The sequence below is a fragment of the Nannobrachium achirus genome (genome assembly GCF_963921795.1).
Source record: "Nannobrachium achirus genome assembly, chromosome: 12".
Lineage (NCBI taxonomy): Eukaryota > Metazoa > Chordata > Actinopteri > Myctophiformes > Myctophidae > Nannobrachium > Nannobrachium achirus.
This window is the reverse complement of record NC_137832.1, coordinates 25,321,064-25,341,259: the sequence shown is the minus strand read 5'-3', so window position 1 is coordinate 25,341,259 and position 20,196 is coordinate 25,321,064. Positions and strand designations below refer to the sequence as shown.

At 44.7% G+C, this 20,196-nt stretch overlaps 1 protein-coding gene across 1 annotated transcript in view; it reads left to right on the top strand.

The window, feature by feature from the left end:
* Positions 1 to 20,196, top strand: part of arvcfb (ARVCF delta catenin family member b) — a gene marked incomplete at its 5' end in the record, with an annotated part of 181,166 nt that overhangs the window by 96,555 nt on the left and 64,415 nt on the right. Inside the window, 2 exons of the mRNA XM_080738997.1 lie at positions 2,500 to 3,008; positions 17,727 to 17,910. Of these exons, the coding sequence (XP_080595123.1) occupies positions 2,500 to 3,008; positions 17,727 to 17,910 (693 nt within the window). The remainder of the gene's footprint in view (positions 1 to 2,499; positions 3,009 to 17,726; positions 17,911 to 20,196) is intronic.

The window sequence follows — 20,196 nt, the reverse complement described above, 5'->3', positions numbered from 1 at the left end:
GCCTTTTCTAGAACGTTTTGAAATAATAATAATAAAAAACTAGAATGTAGCCATAAAGGGACCCATAAAAATGTGTTTCCCACTGTTTGGGAACCAGTGCTGTAAGGCGTTTAGCTGACTCTCCTGTTCTAAGTAAGTTACAAGTTAGAGACAGTATAGGTACAGTATAGGGAGCTCCAGCTTTGCCCATGGGGACATACTGAGTACAGTAGCTCCCATATTTAGTTGAAGGGCACCTGTTGAAAAGACTTAATATCTCTGTGGTCAGAGCTATTCTTGCCTTGATACCTAAACCTTAACTCCAGCCATTCAGCACCACAGAGGCTCTGGTCTTGGCTTAACTTTCATTGCAGCTGCCTTTAACAGTACAGTACACTGTACCGTCTCGCCAGAGCTTTGCTTTGCTGTGGTCGGGACCTCAGCTCCATCTCTATATTCATCTCTTTCCATGCATGCATCTGAACAGGGGACTTAGTACCGTATCGCGTTACCATGGCTCATGGCCTGAGGTTTTCCTGTTCGGTTCATTTCATATTGATTTCACCGCCGCTGAAATTGTGTGAAATAACCATATTTATGAAATAAATAAATAATTAAATAAATAAGTACACGCACGCACGCACGCACGCACGCGCGCGCGCACGTGCACACACACACACACACACACACACACACACACACACACACACACACACACACACACACACACACACAACACACACACACACATCTCTGAGTGCCTAGGAACTTAAGGACTCTAAAAGCACATCATTAACATGACGCTCATTAAAAATAAAACACACACACACACACACACACACACACACACACACACACACACACACACACACACACACACACACACACACACACACTCACACACAGAGACAGACACACATACTGGAGTTCCCTGCCAACCACCGTTTCTTGCCACCAAAACACCAGCCATGCATCAAAGCTAGAGAGTTCAGCCCGGATGGGTTATGTAACTATCATAAACAAACCTCAGGCTAGTGGGTGGAGGGATGATGAGATGATAACGGCTTTGCGTAAGTGTGCGACCCTAATTAGATCTCCCTCTCCCCAGTTCCGGTCTTTGCCCGTCGTTAATTCTCCATTCCACTTGTCACTTCAGTGGGGAGAAACTTTAAGAGAAAAGATTTGGTGCAAACAAGTTGAAATGAAAACTCGTTCACGACATGTTACCAGCTTCATCCTTGAAATAGGCCCTGTGCTGTAACTGCGAAAAAGTCTTCTCCTGTGACTAAAGAGCCTAGAGTAAAGGAAATAGCCCACACAGTACTTGGAGCATGCACTGCAGCAATACGCGATCTGTCATTGTGCTCAAGAGCATAATATTATTGCCCACAGAGACTTAATAAAGTTTTCCTTTGGTACAGAGAGTGCTGTGTAGATCATAGCCTTGAGAGGCTTTGGGGGGAAGTGGGATTTTTTTTTTTTTGCGACAAGGGAACACACCATCACAAACCCTCACAACCCAGCCCTCGAGAGATCAGCACTTATTTCCGTCGGTGAAAATTGACTAGAGCTCAGTCGTGCGCCTCTCGCGCTAACAGTGCTAATGCTAATGAGGTTCATGCTGGCACGAGAAATCCCAGGGAGACAGTCATTAGCATTTTAGCATTTTTATATGCTAGTCTTTATAAGCAGTCTTTGATCCTGTGAGCAAAGTGAACACCAGGGGCACTTGTGACAGGCTCTGGGAAGTGGCACTGTTGTTGCCTGGGGTAGATGGGGTGCAGGGTGGAGTGGGACAATAGTGACTCATATTATCGGCTGTTGCCGTTGGTTTTGTGGACCCTCCCATTGTGTCCTTCTCTGTGCACTCAGTTTTTTCCTCATTTCTCTCTTTGCACTCGCAGTCTCTTTTTTCTTTCCTCTAGCTAGCCTTTTGTCAAATTCCCCTCATCACTGTGTTAATAAATGCAAAAGAGACACTCTGTCATTGGCAGCTGACAGTTGAGTGGATTAATAATGAAATTGTGCCTGTTTTTCTTATCTACATGGGGCTGTTTTGCCACGACAGGCTGTCTGACAAAGCTCTTTAATAACGAAGCAGAGCTGTGCGGAGCGCCGTCTCTGTCCTCTCCTCCATGTCCTCTCTCCCTTTTCTCAGTTATCCCCATCCTTCGCTATCCTCTATTTTCCCCTGTTCGTCATTCCTTCTCTCACCTCACTTGGCATCAGAATCTTTTCTCACTCTCAAAGTCATCCACCCTCGCAGGAGTCATTCTTCTCTGAGACAAGTCTAGATCTATTCCCCTTGTCCATCGCTCTCTCTTTCTCCTCACTGCCCTCACATGTCTGCTCTGCTCGTCTTTTACACAAGGCCGTTTCATCTCCCCGCGTCTCTCCAGCGCCTCATCGCCATCTCTCCTCACTTCTTCCTTTACAGTGCTTGTCTCCTCCTTTCCGGAGGCTACACTTCAATGCCCTTACGTCTCATTTCTCTTTCCCTTTCACCTTCCTTCCATCCAGAGGCTACCCAGACGACCCCATCGAGGCTGAGCTGATCGACGACCGCCACCTCCCCTACATCCACGGCGTGTACTCGGCCCCGCTGGCCCAGCCCGAGCGGGGCAGCATGGCCAGCCTGGACCGAATGGCCGGCCGCCGCTCGCCCTCCATCGACAGCATCCGCAAGGACCCGCGCTGGCGCGACCCCGACCTGCCCGAGGTCATCGCCATGCTGGGGCACCCCATCGACCCGGTCAAGTCCAACGCGGCCGCCTACCTACAGCACCTCTGCTACGAGAACGACAAGATCAAGAAGGACGTGCGGCAGCTGAAGGGCATCCCCGTGCTGGTGGGGCTCCTGGACCACCCCAAGGCCGAGGTGCACCGCAAGGCCTGCGGCGCGCTGCGCAACATCTCCTACGGCCGCGACCACGACAACAAGGTGGCCATCAAGAACTGTGACGGCATCCCGGGCCTGGTCCGCCTGCTCAGGAAGACCAGGGACATGGAGGTCCGAGAGCTCATCACTGGTAAGACATGTTGGCTTCAGTTGATGGTTTTTGGTTTGATAAGAGAGATTGTGGGACCCCCACAACCTGTTCATAGATTCCATCTAGTTTCATTGTTTGACAGCACAATCATCAGTGTATTTTGGATTTATGTGCATTTGTGTTTTCAGATATTTAACCACTTGAACCGTCAATACTTAATAAACCTGACATTTCACTCTGTACTTAGTCTGCTCTTTCCCCCTCTACACCAAACCTCTTTGCCGAAAATAGCCGATCTGCTATTTTTGGCTAAAGTTCTCAGAATATGGACGCTAGGGTTCAAGTGGTTAATATAAAACAGGAGATAAAAAGTCACACAAAGATTTGGAGGACCCCCTGTAGTAACTCTGAGGACCCCCTAGGGGTCCCGGACCCCCTGCTGAAGACCCCTGGAGTAGACAGTCCACAGGCCTTAGTATTTTTCTTTTTTGGAAGTCAGAGAAAAGGGTGACAGTGAAAGGTTCTGGTATACTAGTATACAGGGGTATATGCTGCAAATAAAGGGTTTCACACAACGTAATTATTACACAACTGCTATGGCTGATGCCAACTATACGCAGTCCACACCACGTTGGCACTTTGAAATCTGATATACAGATCCAGCTGATCTAGTACCAGTGTTAGGATGCCTGGTGTAATGACTTACCACTCACTGATCTTTACACTGACCATCTCCTATGTATTCTATGTTGGAACACATTAAGCTGGAGGCAATGAGTGCATGCTCTGCATAGTCGTCTAAAGCTGGGTTGATGCGCTCACTGCATGATCTGTTATGTAATGAGAGTCCTGTCAATACCATACATGTACACTTCCACCATGCTATTTTCAAAATGTTGTTGTAACTTTGTCTCTATGTAGAGAAATGTTCTTATTATATTTCGCAACTAAATCCACTTTCCTCTATTCTGTATTATGAAATGTTCTTTCAGTCCTTTCAGACATCATTGTTGTGTTGATCAAGTTTCACTTAATTGCCATGTTAACCATGGTTATGAGGAACTTTGTTTCGTGTGTTGCTGGCTGTTTGTACTAAATAAGTATAAAGCAGACTAGAAACATTTTGCTTAGAGTCACAGTACATAGCAAAACACAAACATAAACAATGAAGTCTGATGTCTGGATCGGCAGACAAGAAAACAATGCACTGCAAAAAATATGGTACTGTACCATGCATTACAGAACAATAGTAGATGGGCGTTACATTTCAAGTATAGCAAATATTGGGGCGCCCGCTGGCCTACTGGTCCAGGCGTGTACCACATAGGCATTGATGCGTGACAGGTGGCGTCGCCGGTTCGATTCCCGATCCGGACGACCTTTGCTGCATGTCACTCCCCGTCTCTCCCCCCATTTCCTGTCAGTCTACTGTCCTATCCAATAAAGGCATAAAAGCTCAAAAAACTAATCTTAAAAAAAAAGTATAGCAAATATTGCTCAAACATAAAGTAGTAAGTTTGCAAAATTTAAATATTGCAAAGTTCTGTAAAGTGACTGGTGCCTAGGATTCAAGCATAGAGGACATAACAATACAAACAAATACCCTCCCCATACAAATCAAATGTGTATCCATGACCTGACATGTCAGCTGAGAGATATAATAGAGTATGTGTAACTCTCTCTGTGACTGTTCTGCTAAGCCTGTACACGATTAGCCTCACCTGACACACATGGCCTGGTATGCAGGCCATCTGAGAAGGCTCTTTATTTTCAATGTGAAAATGAGAACAGCTTTTCAAAGTGGGATACTTTGATGAGGCCGCCATGTCAAAGGCGCACGCAGCCGGCCAGAGAAGTCAAATAAATGGACGACTAATTGAAGGTTTTCAGGCCTGTCTGGATGACAGTATCCTGAAAACATCCAACATTAGACCACCTAATCCTCGCATAGGTGGTCGCACTCATGTGTATGTGTGCGTGCACGCCTGTGTCTTATGTGATATACCGGTAGGTAGTCTTTGTGCAAATGCATGCGCGCTCATACTGTTGGTTCACGGGTGCTGCTTGTGAGCATGCACTTACGTACGCACGTAGATATGTGTATGTTAGATGTTGTGCTGCAGGATGAGTGTGCCGCAGCACAAATGATTGCCTTTACAGCATCGCAGCTAAAAATAACCCTGCACCACAAGACAAGGAGGACAGGATAGGAGTATTTTCTCTCTCTCTCCTCTCTTTCTTTCTGTCTATATCTCTGTCTGTCTGTTTTTCTTTTTCCACTATGCTCCCCTGCCCCCACCCCCCCTTTCTGACTCTGACTGATTTTGTCCTCTATTGCTCTTTCCTTCCTTCTCTTCGTCTTCATCCTCTTCTCCCCATTCCTGCTCTCTCTCTCCTTCTCCATCCCTCCATCTAGGGATGGGACGATAATTGATATCACCATTTATCGTGATAAAAAAACACTCTCGATAATCGTATCGTCGAGATTTAATTTATCGCGATATCGTCCTCCGTCATGCACAGGGATCAATTCACCTTTTATTTGCCGAGCTGCATATCCGGTACCACTTAAACCATATATTGTTAAAAGGTACTTATAATAATTTTTTTCACTCTCTATCAAATGTCTTTGCCAAAAATAGCCGCTCACAACGTGTCGTGTCGTGTTGCGACGCGTTGTGAGCTTGTACTGTTAGTAGATCGGCTATTTTTTGGCAAATATTCCTCCCCAGGATAATGGATTTTGATTATCGCGATAATATCGTAAATCGCGATTTCTTTTGTCACAATAATCGTGATATGAAATTTTCATATCGTCCCATCCCTACCTCCATCCCTCCCTCTCCTACTATTCTCACTCCTCCCTTTCTCTCTGTCTCCCTGTCTCCCTTCCTCTCTCTCTCTCTCTCTCTCTCTCTCTCTCGTGGTGAAGCCTCAATGAAAGTCACAATGTGAGCTCAGCTTTCAGGTCCAGCTCTGCGGGGCCAGAGCTGCCTGTGTTTTTCTACAATTAAATATAATTGGAGGGTTTTTAAAAATAGAAACCTCCCTTGCCCTTTTCTCCCCTCCTAGTCCGCTGCCTGCACCACATGTGTTTTAAGACTCTGCCTGCAAGAGCTTTGCACTGTCCCTGCAAAAAGACCACAACAAGCCCCCTCTTTCTGCAGGGGGAAACGGCTGACGTGGAGGCAAATGAAACGGTTTCATTATCCAGTGTGTGCATGTGTGTGTGCGCACGCACACATAGTGTAAGAAAGCTTAGAAGACACAGATGTATGGTATGCACGCTCACACATATACTGTTGTACATGCATGTGCACACGCACAGACACAGACACATGCACGCAGGCAGGCAGGCAGGCAGGCAGGCACGCACTCACGCACGCACGCACAAGCACACACACACGCGCGCGCGTGCAATTCACAGATAAATGCACATACTGTACACCAGTGTTGGGCTTTGTTACTGAGAAAATTAAATATATTCCTCTGTACTCATTACTCATTTTCACAGTAATGACATTACTTACTGGGAGCAGTAATTTGTTGCACTACAAAGTAAGAAATTGGAACGGAGGAGATTGCACTGGTCAATGCAATCTCCTCTGTGCAGCCGGGCAAAACATTTCATGCTTTTTCCTTTACCAAACAACTTTTCTCTGTAGCCTTAAGTTAAACTGAGGACACAAAACGCACAGCTCTTTTCATCAATAATGCTATTCATAGTGTGTGAGAGCAGCTCTCTACTATTGTTGTCCTTTGACTTAGTGAATCAATACAGAGCTTAGCTTGGCCGGTAGAAATACACAATTAATTATGTCTACTCACCTGGTGTTGCCTTTTGATACAATGAAGTGACAATATAAGAATATCCATTAAAAAACTGAAACTATGCGTGTCGCTTTCCACTAGGATATTGCTGATTATAAAATGGATAGTTGCTGTCCTTGATTATGACCGGCCGAGCTGTGTTCAAAGCTGTTGTAAAATGTTCTATAAACACACACCTGTGATGATGGCTTCATATCTGTATCACTGCACCGAAATATTTTTTTTTTTCTAATGTTGTCTTGTGAATTTTAATCTACAAAAAAAGTTTCTGGTAATATATTAGGCAATAAATAGACCATGCAGTGGTTCAATAATAATGAATTTCATGTTTTAAATGTCTAGTTCAAAAGTAATATTTGGGATCTTTCATGCGGTTATGAGGGAGTGTGGCTGAATGTACACACGTTGCATAGCAATAAACGTTGCAAAGTCCGATTATTCTTCTAGTGAAATGGAAAATCTGTTTTAATTTGTCCGTGTCAATATGCGTGGCAATAAGCCACGCAAGGCTGTGGTTTGCAGTGATTTTAGAACAGCTATGGGGGTTTCCACTCCTTAGCTATTCTAAAATCACTGTAAACCATGGCCTCTTGGGGCTTATCATTGCTTTAATAAGCCATGGTCAAAAGTCACACATACAGCAATCCAACTTAATTGCTACTGTAAATGATGCTCGTTCCCCTTCCAGTGGTTGTGAACCACTTGTTTCAGCTTGTTTGTACTTCATTCATTCATTAACCCACTAAGACCTGAGGCAGATTCTACTAAAATGCCTTCTAAATCAGTTCTCACACTTTCAAGATTAAATCTAAAATGAAACTTTGATGGCTTAATTAGGTTCTAAAAACAAGAATAACATTATAATATTGTTTTTTTTTTATTATAATAAATTAATAAAGGGGTGGATGCCCCTTGTAATAAGTACTGACATTTGAATAGTAATGTGTTACTTGTGGTCTATGTGATGGCTGATTTAAGCAGATACAAGTCCAAACTAATTGGGCTCTGAGCTGGGTGTGACTGCACACCTGTAGCGTCGATCTAATAGATTGAGAAATGTCTGCAATGGCTGCATTTCCATCTGCTTTGATGGCTTGAACCACCTTCCAAATGTGTTTGAATCATCTTCTGTACCAGACTGTGTTCCTGAGACAAAGAGGTGGCTGGTGGCAAACAACTTAAGCAACAGTTATAATATTTACTGTCATTTTCTCTCACACACACGCACACGCACGCACACACACGCACACACACACACACACACACACACACACACACACACACACACACACACACACACACACACACACACACACACACACACACACACACACACACACACACACACACTTGTTGTACACACTCCAGGCTGCCATCTTTGTACCGGTTGGAGCCCTGCTGGTTGGCCTGGGGCTGTTGGTACCCTGCAGACATTCCTGTCTGGAAACACATCATTAAAGACCGACTGAAAAGATTTGTTGTTTTAGTTTTGTTTTTCACATTTTTTAGAGCACATCGGTGTTCATAAGGGTAACAATAGATGCTAAAAAGGTTTATAAAACAAAATACGTTTTTGAGTGTTTTTGTATAAGGTTCTTAAAAGTCGATCCCTCGTCCTCCCGGTGGGGGCTCCTCACTGGTAGATGAGTCAGTAGGATACAACAGCAGTGAGTGACAACACACAGAAATGTATGGAGAGGAGCTAATTGGCATAATTAATTGGAGCAGTGGAAAAGGAATTAATCGGCATAATTTAATGACTAAGTTGGGTGAAAAAGCAGCAAAAATCCACCCATAAAAGTGCTTCCTTGTACATCGCTGTCTCTTCCTTGTTGTTTGACTGTGCTTTGCTTCCATAATCATTCGATTTCACAATGAGGTGTGCAATGTTTACACAGACATATCACGGCATAGGCTCTATTTGGTTACATTTGCACACTCTCTAAGTCAAAATGGATAAACAAACACTGTTACAACACTAGCTGAGACAAGAGAGAGAGAGATGCTTGATCGCATGAGTGCTTTCGATATTATATGGCTTAGATATAAATAATATGGACTCTGTGTTAAGTTTACAATTTAAAAAATCCCAAAGGAGTTTGCAGCCTTGCTTTCACAGAGGGGTTTCTCTCTAGGCAGTGAGCAGCTACTGCAGGCACGATTAATGCAAATGTTCTCATTAGGATTACAAAGAAATGTGCAATGGCATTTTGTGCATGTGAAACTCAGGAGATAGGGGAGACAATACATATATCATTTCATTGCATAATGTGTCCATATTTTGTTTCCAGAAAGATATCTTAGAATTTTACTCGTGCATTTCACATTACTGCTGACAGCTTACAAAGTGTGCCACCATGTTTTGATTGTGGAATAATTACGATGACATTAATTACATTAATTGATATAATGATTCTTAGTAGCCTGGGAGTTGTGGAGGACTAGACCTACTGTGCTCCTCTGCTGCAGAGTTGCACGCATGTGCACGCATGCAGACACACACACACACACGCCCACATGCGCGCACAGTCACAGACAGACAGAGATGCATGCTGTGCAGCCTGCTGTTTCGATAACAACACTCCCCAATATTTACATGTGCGTGCGTGACACAAATTGGCCCCCACCCTGTGTGCGCGCGCGTGTGTGTGTGATGTGTGAGTGTGTGTGTGTGTGTGTGTGGTGTGTGTGTGTGTGTGTGTGGGGGGGGGGGGGGGGGGGTGTTAGACTGGTATACCACAGTCACGGAAACGGACTGTGTAAGCTACATGGTTAATTTGTTTGGACACTCTTTCTCTCCCTATCTCTCTCTTTCTATCCCCGTCTTCAACCAGCTCATCACTCTGTCCTTCCTCGTTTCTTCTGCTGTCACTAGATGTGCATGGGGTTAAGCCCTTTGCACACAGGACAGTTGCGTTTTTTTTTTGTTTGCTGCATGAATAAAACGCATTGGATTTGGTGTGCAATGCTGTGCGGAATCGGCGCTGCGGATCCCAAAAGGAGTCAGAAAAGGAGTGATGAGTTTTTTACCAAAACGCACAAATCGAACTGGGTTCGATCGAGAAAAAAACGCACGGCCACAGCCAATTCGGATCCGGTGTGCATGAGGTCGTAGAGAATCATTGTTTTCTTTAAAAAAAAATGAAATTGTCCGTTTCATCCGTGCGGATAAACGCGCCTGTGTGCAAAGGGCTTTAGTGTGTGGAGACTAGAGATGAGTGGTAGAGGAAGAGGTTGCTAATGGGCAGCAGCCCTGCAGTAACCACCAGCACAGCACAGCCAATTGAATTAGCCTCGGTCCCTCCCCACCCCCAAGCAGACCCATCCCCATCTGCACCCTCTGCGTCAGCATTGGGGCTGAAAATAGATTAGATTTTGTTCAATTCAATTATAATAACTCAGGTGGTTCAATTCAGTTCCATTAATCTAGTTCAGTTCAGTTCGGTTCTTTTGATCTTATCTCTTCCCAGACGAAGTCATTGTACTTTCTAATAGTGGGGGGGAAAATAATATTTTGGGGATGGAGACCCAGTATTGTTACAGTATCAATGGCTGCAAGTGTACATCGATCGCCCCCTGTGACGGCATCATTACAGGAGAGGACGCTGTCACTTCCTCAGTGCTCTGTCATCTTAACTAACTCCCCTGTCTGTTGGCTACAATGGCTGGCCAGACTAATGGATCATGGCTTTTGCACCAAGACATGCCTTTCCTTCCCTCTGGCTCTGTGATAGCATCAGACCCGGACTGATTCTAAGTGTGAATAGTGTTTGAGCCCACGGGTGACATTTAGCAGAGCTGAGAGCAGACAAGGGTTGAGAGAGTATTTTCTCTTTGAGATGTCTGATTCCCCTTTGAAGGTGGCATGTTTCTGTAGTAATAGTTTGAGAGAGCCTTGTGTTGATGCTGGGTGATTCCGGATTAAGGCATTACCTATAAGTGCAAGCCAGGGAAATTGAATAGAAAACAGATCCTTGCAACAAAAGCTCTAGAATCTCTTAGCAGCTATTAAATCCTAAGATGGCTACCATTGGTTTTACACATTCTTTGTGTTGTTTATGTGATTGGCCAAATGCCTGAGAAAAAACAAGGTGAATGCGTCTGTCACACTTCTGTAGCCATGTGTTGCACATGGTCCACTGAAGCCTTTCACTGGCTGTGGAGAAGCGATCAGACTCAATAAAGTGTAAATCAGAAGCGTCATACACCAGTGATCACATAACAAAAAGGCTTTTGTGCGTAACCGGATGAGTGACTTGAATGAGCTCGTCAATTATTAATGCCTTGTCTCCTTCGCACTTCATTGGAGAGGAAACACACACACGCACGCACGCACGCACGCACGCACGCACACACACACACACACACACACACACACACACACACACGCACGCACACAGAATCAATCACACTATCATAAATGGGGTACTGAGTGAACTGACCCGCACAGCTCGCTGCGTGCTATTACTTCACGTGTAACCCTTTTTGTCGCAGTTTACCATGAGAAATGTCACAGCTTGTCTCCGTCTGTCTGTCTGTCTGTCTGTGTGGGTGTACACATTTTTACAGTCTATGGGTTGGTTCCCTTGTCACTGTGATATCACAGGTGACATCACCTATGTAAAAGTCCATATGGGTATTCCACAGAATCCCTTTTATGGATTTATATATCCCTGATGTCATCGATATATATCACTGGCCAGATGGCCAAGACATGGCCCATATCTGTGTGGCTGGTTCAGATAGGGATCTCCATGTATGGGCATACAATATACTGTATGTATATGGATACATATTATCTATCTATAAATGCGAGAAGTCTCTGCGTGTGTGTTTGTAATCCGCGTATCTCGAGAACCGTTCGTCCCACCGGCTTCAGATTCGGCACGCGCGTTCCCCGCCGCGGCACGGAGTGCAGTGCCGGGCCTCGACCCGACGCGCGGTTTTCCCTAACCGGCGCGAAACGTTCGGAATCTCCTTATGCGGAAATCGGCGCAAAATCGGCGCAAGCGCTGACTCATTGTGACATCACTGCAGTGCCGGGCGCAAGCACTGAGTCATTGTGACATCACTGCAGGCAGATACAGGGGCCTAGCCTCGACCCGACAGACTGAGATCTCCATATATGGGCATATGGGCAGATACAGAGATCTCCATATATGGGCAATACAGGGGCCTTGCCTCGACCCGACAGATATCTCCGTATATGGGCATAAAAGGGACACAGACAGATATATCTCCGTATATGGGCATAAAAGGGACACAGACAGATATATGGGCATAAAAGGGACACAGACTGAGATCTCCATGACAGATATCTCCGTATATGGGCATAAAAGGGACACAGACTGATACAGAGAATGGGCATATGGGCAGATACAGAGATCTCCATATATGGGCATATGGGCATAAAATGGACGCAGATATATGGGCATAAAAGGGACACAGACTGAGATCTCCATATATGGGCATATGGGCAGATACAGAGATCTCCATATATGGGCATATGGGCATAAAATATGGACACAGATAGAGTATATGGGCATAAAAGGGACACAGACAGATACAGAGATCTCCATATAATGGGGTTTGCATTAAAGGGTGGGGCATTCATTCCCTATTTACATCGTTCCCGAGTTGGCCAGGTCGCAAACTCCATATATGGGCATAAATGGGCACAGGCAAACAGATGGTCAAACCAGGTCCTACAGAGATCTCCATATATGTCAGAAAATGGACGTAGACAGACATATCTCTCCATATATGGGCATAAATGGACACACGCAAACAGATGGTCAAAACGGATCCTATGACAACAGGTATAATGGGGTTTGCATTAAAGGGCGGGGCATTCATTCCCTATTTACATTGTTCCCGAGTTGGCCAGGTCGCCGACTAGACGCTCGGCGGCCGAGCTTCTAGTTATTAATAATAAAGGATAAAATCAAAATCCCTTTTATGCCCATATATGGAGATTTCTGATGGCCCTAACTGGCCAAGAGCCTGCTTTACTCTGATTTACACCCTACCTTCCCCGAATAAAGGATAAAATAAATAAAATGTCCATATACAGTATGGGCATTCCCAGATGATGAGGGTACCCCCTTATGCCCATATGGAGATCCCCAGGCATCAAACCCAGGCCCTAACTCGCCACTGCCCTGCGTGGCTTTACTAATTAACATACATTTTATGCCCATACATGGAGATCCCTGTCCCAATGTCATCAATATTAAGGACATATCTGGGAATGCCCATATTTGGTAATGCCCATATATGGGCATGTTTTGACATAACATTGTTGACTATCATGCAGGGGTCCCCATATATGGGTAACTGGTCCGATATACATCACTGGTCAAATGGCCAAGAATTGGCACGACCTCGCCCTTTAGGGTGACGTCGCATGTCGCCCTGAGGCGTCTTACTAGTTTGTATGATCTCTATAACACATAGAAAACCGGTTTCCACTCGGGGATTAAGAAATAAACCATACCAAGAACTGCTACTGAAAGTGTCTACGCAGAAGTACTGCCTTATAGCCCGAAAGTAAGTTACTGTAATGCTGTGCAGATCCGTATACAGATCATGAAAACTGTATTGTGATTCATGATCAGTCTGAAAAAAGGGACAGAGGTTCTGCCCTCTAGATCTTTTTGTCTTTAGATCTTTTCCAGGTGTTTCTCCTCATGACGTGACATAAGGCTGGGAATTAGGTTAATAACGCCTGTATTACAGTCTGAGTCTCTGGTATCACACTGAACAACCAGGCAAGAATATTCGACAGCATCAATTCAGTTTCAGAACGGGACATTATTTGAATGACATGGCCTGTGGCAGAATTGAATCGAGCACTGAATTCAGGGGGTTCCACACTAGCCGCGGTCACCGCCTCCTAGCAATTCATTTTCAATGGGAGGCGGGCGGCTATTTTTATGGCGGCGAGGCGAGCGGGCGCGGTCCCGTGAAATCCCCTTTGTGCATGCGTACGCGGGCGGTGAGAGATGGATTGTGTTCATCTTTGTGAAATACCGCGCGGCGTTTACTCACTGAGCGAGTGTGTTTGTGTCTCACCGCGGCGCGGCCACCGCTGATCCTAGCGGCAGCCCCGACGGCAACCGCCTGTAGTGTGGAGGGCACCTTCAGCTCCTGTTGTTGAGTGCAGTGTCCACTCCTTTCAATAGCTTCTCAATGCTACTCCACATTGCCTCTCGTCACTGGACTGTTTGTCTGGTTGACTGCGTGTAGCTACTAGGTTGTTGACCACGTGTCGACCGCTGCTTGTCAGCCTAATGGACTGAAGGTAATGAGAATGGTAAATGTAATCAAGCTTACAGCCTTACAGCAAGTTAGCCAGGAAGATATAGAGTCTACACAGTAAAATCCTCAGTATATAGAGTGTGTAAATGTTTTTGTACACTTTGGTACAGAGTGTTTTTACTGAGTGGCAGGATGGCACTCTCGAGTCGAGTCAAATGTATGTTATAGCATATAGTGTGTGTGTGTGTGCGTGCGTGCGTGCGTGCGTGCGTGCGTGCGTGCGTGCGTGCGTGCCTATGCCTTCCAGTCTCCACACAGCTGAATTGGCATATCTAGATGCTAATATGTGCCCTTTATGTTCTGTTCTCTCTTTCTCTTACCATTCTCACTCTCATTTGTAAACATACTCCTCCCTGCTTCCCCCTGTCTTTACTAGTTTGTCTCTCTGTCACACACACACACGCACACGCACACACACGCGCACGCACACACACACACACACACACACACACACACACACACACACACACACACACACACACACACACACACACACACACACACACACACACACACCCACCCACCTTGTTCATTTTACTCCACATGGCTCCCGCTTCTGCACAGCGAATGCTAATTTGTAGGCTACACAGCTGCCCCTCCCCTACGCATATGTCTGACTTAAATGAATTCTGCCTCGTTGTTTTTACTGGAGGACTGTAGAAGTATTCACCCACCAAAACCACAGAGTAGAAGAAGGATTATTTTACTAACGCAACACGCTGGCAGTATACGCTTCCCTTTGTCTATTTTCTCAGTTGAGAGAAGGATTTAATGTGATTTGATCCAAGGCCAGCAAGGGTAAATGGTTAGAGTGGCAGGTATCGAGGAAGACAGGTGTGTGTGTGCGTGCTTGCATGTGTGTGGGCGCCCAGCGTTGCGTGTGTGAGAGACAAAGAGATACATACTGTCCATCATCCAAACTAAAGTTCATGGGGCAGATTTGAATTCACGACTACATGGTCGTGGGCCATAGTCCTTTGAGCCAGTTATTTTTGTTGGAGGAAAGTAAAGGCGTTCTCCATACATAAAACCACAGCAAGATTCAATGTATTTTTAGCCCGGACTGGCCCTCCGAGACTCCCTGGTAGCAGTCAGCATGATTTAACCGGGGAAATATTGACCAGCTGGAAAATGTACAGGAACCATTTAAAAGGAACAGAGCCAGGGAGTTCTGACAGTTTCATTGCTCCACTAATGCTCTATCATTGTGGGGTGAGGTGGGTGTATGTGTGTGTAATGTGGATTTGTAGTAAATGCCCTTTATGTGTGAATAGGAGTCTGAAGTTCATCCGCGTGCGTGCGTGTGTGCGTGCTTGTGCACACTTGCATGTGCGTGTGTAGCTGTGTAGCTCTGTTCTTTCTATAAAAGCAACAAATCGTCTGTGGTGTAGTACGGTGGTTCTCAACCTGCGGGCCCCCACATGATTTGATCTGCTATTTCAAAAATAGCAGATCTACAAGCTCACAGCGTGGCACTCGGTGCTATAAGTTGCTACAAGGTGATACAAGGTGATACATGCTTTGTATGTGTGGGACCCCAGTCTACACTGTAAGTTAAATGAGTTAATTTAACTTTTTCCAAACCATAGGCCATCTTGTATGCGTCATCATGTGGTAACCACAGAAAGACAATGAACCCTCGCCTGTTTGTTTTAACCACCCTAGAATCCCTAAACTGCGCGCGTCATAGTAGGTAAACATTCAGCAAAAATAAGTGAACATTTTGACAAAAATGATCTACAAGGTGACGCACTGTGAGCGTGTAGATCGGCTATTTCCAGCTAAGAGCTTTGGTGTAGAGAGAAAAAAGGTTGAGCCCAAGGAAGAGGCGCCCAAGAACAGACCCTGGTCAACAAAGTATGTCCAATATATAGGGTTCAAGTGGTCAAGTGTCTCGAGACTGGATGACTAAAATAGGGGCATCAAGATGGGGGGTGGACAGGTGACAGGGCTTTAAAGATCGAGTGGGTGTGTTGCACATAGACTTTGAAGTCGTCTTGTGTAATACTGTATTCCAAGGGTCTTCAACAGGAGGTCCGGGACCCCTAGGGGGTCATCAGAGTTACTACAGGGGGTCCTCCAAATGTTTGTGTGATAGAACCTTTTTTCTCTTTATATTAACCTCTTGAACCATAATGTCCATATTCGGAGAACTTTAGCCAAAAATAGCAGTCACAACATGAGCTTGTAGATCGGCTATTTCCGGCAAAGAGCTTTGGTGTAGAGGGGAAAAAAGAGCACACTAAGAGTGAAAGGTCAAGTTTATTGATTGTTCAAGTGGTTACATATCTGATAACACAATTTGGCATGAATCCAAAATACACTGATGATTGTGCTGTCAAATAATGAAACTATATGGAAACTGGGGGTCCCTGCTTCATCTCTCTCTCAGCTAAGGGGTCCTTGGCCTGAAAACGTTGAAGACCCCTGCTGTATTCTGTTCCTTTCTGAGCCTGGACTTGCTGCAGAGCATCCATTTGCTGGAGTCAAAGCCTTCCTGGTGCTGTCTTTATACCCTGGCTGCATTTCCAGCTCCACATACTGTACTGTAACCCCCCACGTTCACTCTCTACCTCAGTAGAGAGATCAGAATACACAGCCCAGTGCTCTCAGCCCACGTTGAGTTAATTCCACTGTGTGTGCGTACGTGCGCGTGTGCACGTGGAGATGAATGGATGTGTCTGCTAATGGAGGCGTCAGGGCTGATAGAAATGCTAATACTGACTATTTTCCTATCTTGTTTCATTTGGAATGTAGGACAGAGGAGGGTGTAGAACAGTTTTGTCAGAATACTGGCAAGGAGCAGCTAACTGGCTCTCATTGTTCTGTATGGCTGTTAGCATTGCAAAGTTAAACCACTTCAACCCTCTCTACTCTTTAAACTTGGCTTGGGTCGACTCTGCTCTTTTTTTACACTACATTTCTTTGCCTGAAAGTTGCAGATCCACAAGCTCACAATGCGTCACAAACGTGAAGCATTGTGAGCTTGTAGATGTTCGATTTTCGCTGAATGTTAGCCCCCCAATAAGAAAGCTTGCCAGTGGTGTTAAGTAACTAGGTATGTTTACTTAAGTACTGTACTTAAGTACACTTTTGAGTTATTTGTAGTTTACAAACTACGTACTGCTACGTACTACTTTACAGTATTTCTGATTTCCAATACTTTTATTTCTACATCTTGGATCCAAACATTGTACTTTTACTCCAGTACAATTATTTGAAAACTTTAGTTACAAGTTACTTTGTAGATCTTGATAATTATTACAAAGCACACATTAACAACTTCAGCCCTACAGTATATACATTTCGGCCATTTGAAAATAGACGATCTACAAGCTCACAATGCGTCGTGAGCTTATAGATCTGCTATTTGTGAAATTGGCATGTTCTCCCCGTGTCTCCTAGGGTAGATACCCTCACAAAAACATGCAGTAATCCTGGTTTCTATACTGCCTCCCCCTGGCCAGCTGGGGCTCCCCAGGCATGGCAGAGGGAGAGCAGAAACCAGAAGAAATGGGTGGGATAAAAACGATTTAAAAAACAATAACTTTATGTCTCTTCCTCCTCTCTCCTCCCTTCTTCCTTATCCCTCTCTCCCATCTCCAGGCACCCTGTGGAACCTGTCGTCCTATGAGCCCCTGAAGATGGTCATCATAAACCATGGCCTGCAGACCATGACCAACGAGGTCATCATCCCCCACTCCGGCTGGGAGCACGAGCCCAACGAGGACTCCAAGCCGCGCGACGCAGAGTGGACCACCGTGTTCAAGAACACCTCCGGCTGCCTCAGGTAACTGGAGAGCCACTCGCACTCTGTTCTAAAATACATTAGCTCATCGTCGTTGTCGGGTGGAAACCTTGTATGTCCAAAACTGCCCGTTTTTGCATTTATCACTTTAAAAATGATTTAAAATTGTGAAAATAGCCGATTTACAAGCACACAGCGATGCGAGGCGTTGTGTGCTTGTAGATCTGCTATTTTCACTATAGTCTTGTGCGACAGACAGTCTTGTACGATGAAGCAAGGCTTTACTTATAAGGAAGAAGGGAGGAGAGAGGAGGAAGAGACATAAAGTTATTGTTTTTTACGAAAAAACATGAAACTTGGAGATACAAGGTTTCTGCCCGACAGTGATGATTTGCTTAGTTTGGTTTCATGTGGTGACTACATTAGCCGGTTCTGCTACCAACAAAGTATACGTGGTCATTCTGTACTGGAGTACAAGTATAACAATAATACTAATTGCGACCATAGGGAGCAAGTTTACAGATGGCCAAGACAGATGGCGCGACCTCACTCTTTAGGGCGAGGTCGCTTTTCACCCTTAGGCGTCTTACTGGTAATAATACACTTTATTTGTAATAGCTGACGGTTTGATGCACCAAATTATTGACAAAGACAGACAATATTTTGCAATCAAAGTTTTAGAGTACTACATTTGATGCTAATTAGGCGAATAAGCAGAGCTCCTGACTGTGTGTCTTCCTCCAGTGTAATGGGTTTGCTTAACATAAATGACCAATTACATGTCCCCTAGTGCCACTGCTTTTGTAGACATGATTAGGCTTCTTAAAAAAAATGTCCCGGCTGAACTTGCCTCTTGCTGGTTGCAAAAAGCTTTACAAGCAAAGAACTGTAGTAGTACACAGCCAATGACCATGACCTTTCTCTTCAACTGGAGATCATTAAAGAGTGTTAAATAGTTTGTAAGGAACAAGACCAAGCTTAAATGCTATTATATTTTCACACGCAATGGAAAGAATACAAAGAGGGAATGAAAGCACATTTTCTGCATTGAGTTTTGATCCCGGGCTCCCCCAAGTGTCCTTGTGCAAGACTCTGATTGCTCCCGATGAGCTGGTTGGTGCCTTGCATGGTTTACACCGGCATCGTGTATGAGGGTGTGTGAATGGGTGAATGTAATGCACAATCTACAGCAGGGGTTTTCAAAGTGGGTGACGAGGCACCCTGGGGTGCCGCGACGGCAGTCCAGGGGTGCCGCGAGATGATTTGATAATATTTGGAATTTATTTGGACACTTGAAAAAATATTTAGTATCATTTTAAACTTGAAGTACAACGTTATTTTCAGTCAGTTCTAACCATAATGGCTATTATCTCAACGTTTTCCTCGCAACATAATCACTAAAATATCGTCACTGTCGGGCAGAAACCTTGTATCTCCAAGTTTCAAATGTGTATGTCTTTTGGTAAAGACTGTCGCATAAAACTAGTGAAAACAGCCGATCTACAAGCACACACCGCCACGCGATGCGAGGCGTTGTGTGCTTGTAGATCTGCTGTTTTCACTAGTTTAGTACAATGTATAGATGATAAATACAAAACGAACGGTTTTGGACATACTGTACAAGGTTTCCACCCGACAACGACGATATGCTATAAATATAAGGTGCTGGGAGTGAAAATTGAATTGAAAAATGTAGGTGTGCCTCGGATTAAAAAAATATTTATAGGGTGCCCTGAGACAAAAAAGTTTGGGAACCCCTGATCTACAATATGTAAAGCGCTCTGGATTAAGGCACTATATAAATGCACTGGTTCCAAAACAGTCACTCTACTGACCCTTTCCCACCGTCTTAAAACGAACTAAGCCCATGGTCTCATCTGCTCGAATTAGAAATGAACATGCGTTGAGGTCAATGGGCAATGTTATCTGCAAGCTAATTATTTCATCTACTTGAATGAGTAATTAACATTCTTCATTAAAGTCATCGGGTAATGGTAGCTACAAGCTAATGGGTTCATCTAATTGAAGTCTTAGACTTTGATGGGGTAATATTTTGTTAAGTAGCCTGCAGGTTCTGTGACATTATTTGAATACCCTGCAAAAACTGAACCACTGATGATTGTACTTTGTTTGGAATGTGTGCAACTCCAGTATTGTTGTGTTTGTTCATTCAAAGGTGATTGTTTTGGCAGGTCTCCAGACAGACTACCTAACTCTTTAGCTTGCCTGACACACACATCCGTTCAGCCTTGCACTGCTCGGGTAAAAAGAAACCTTTAGTTTAGCCTCCAGGCAGAGATAATAGCGCTATTGTACTTTTAACTCAAC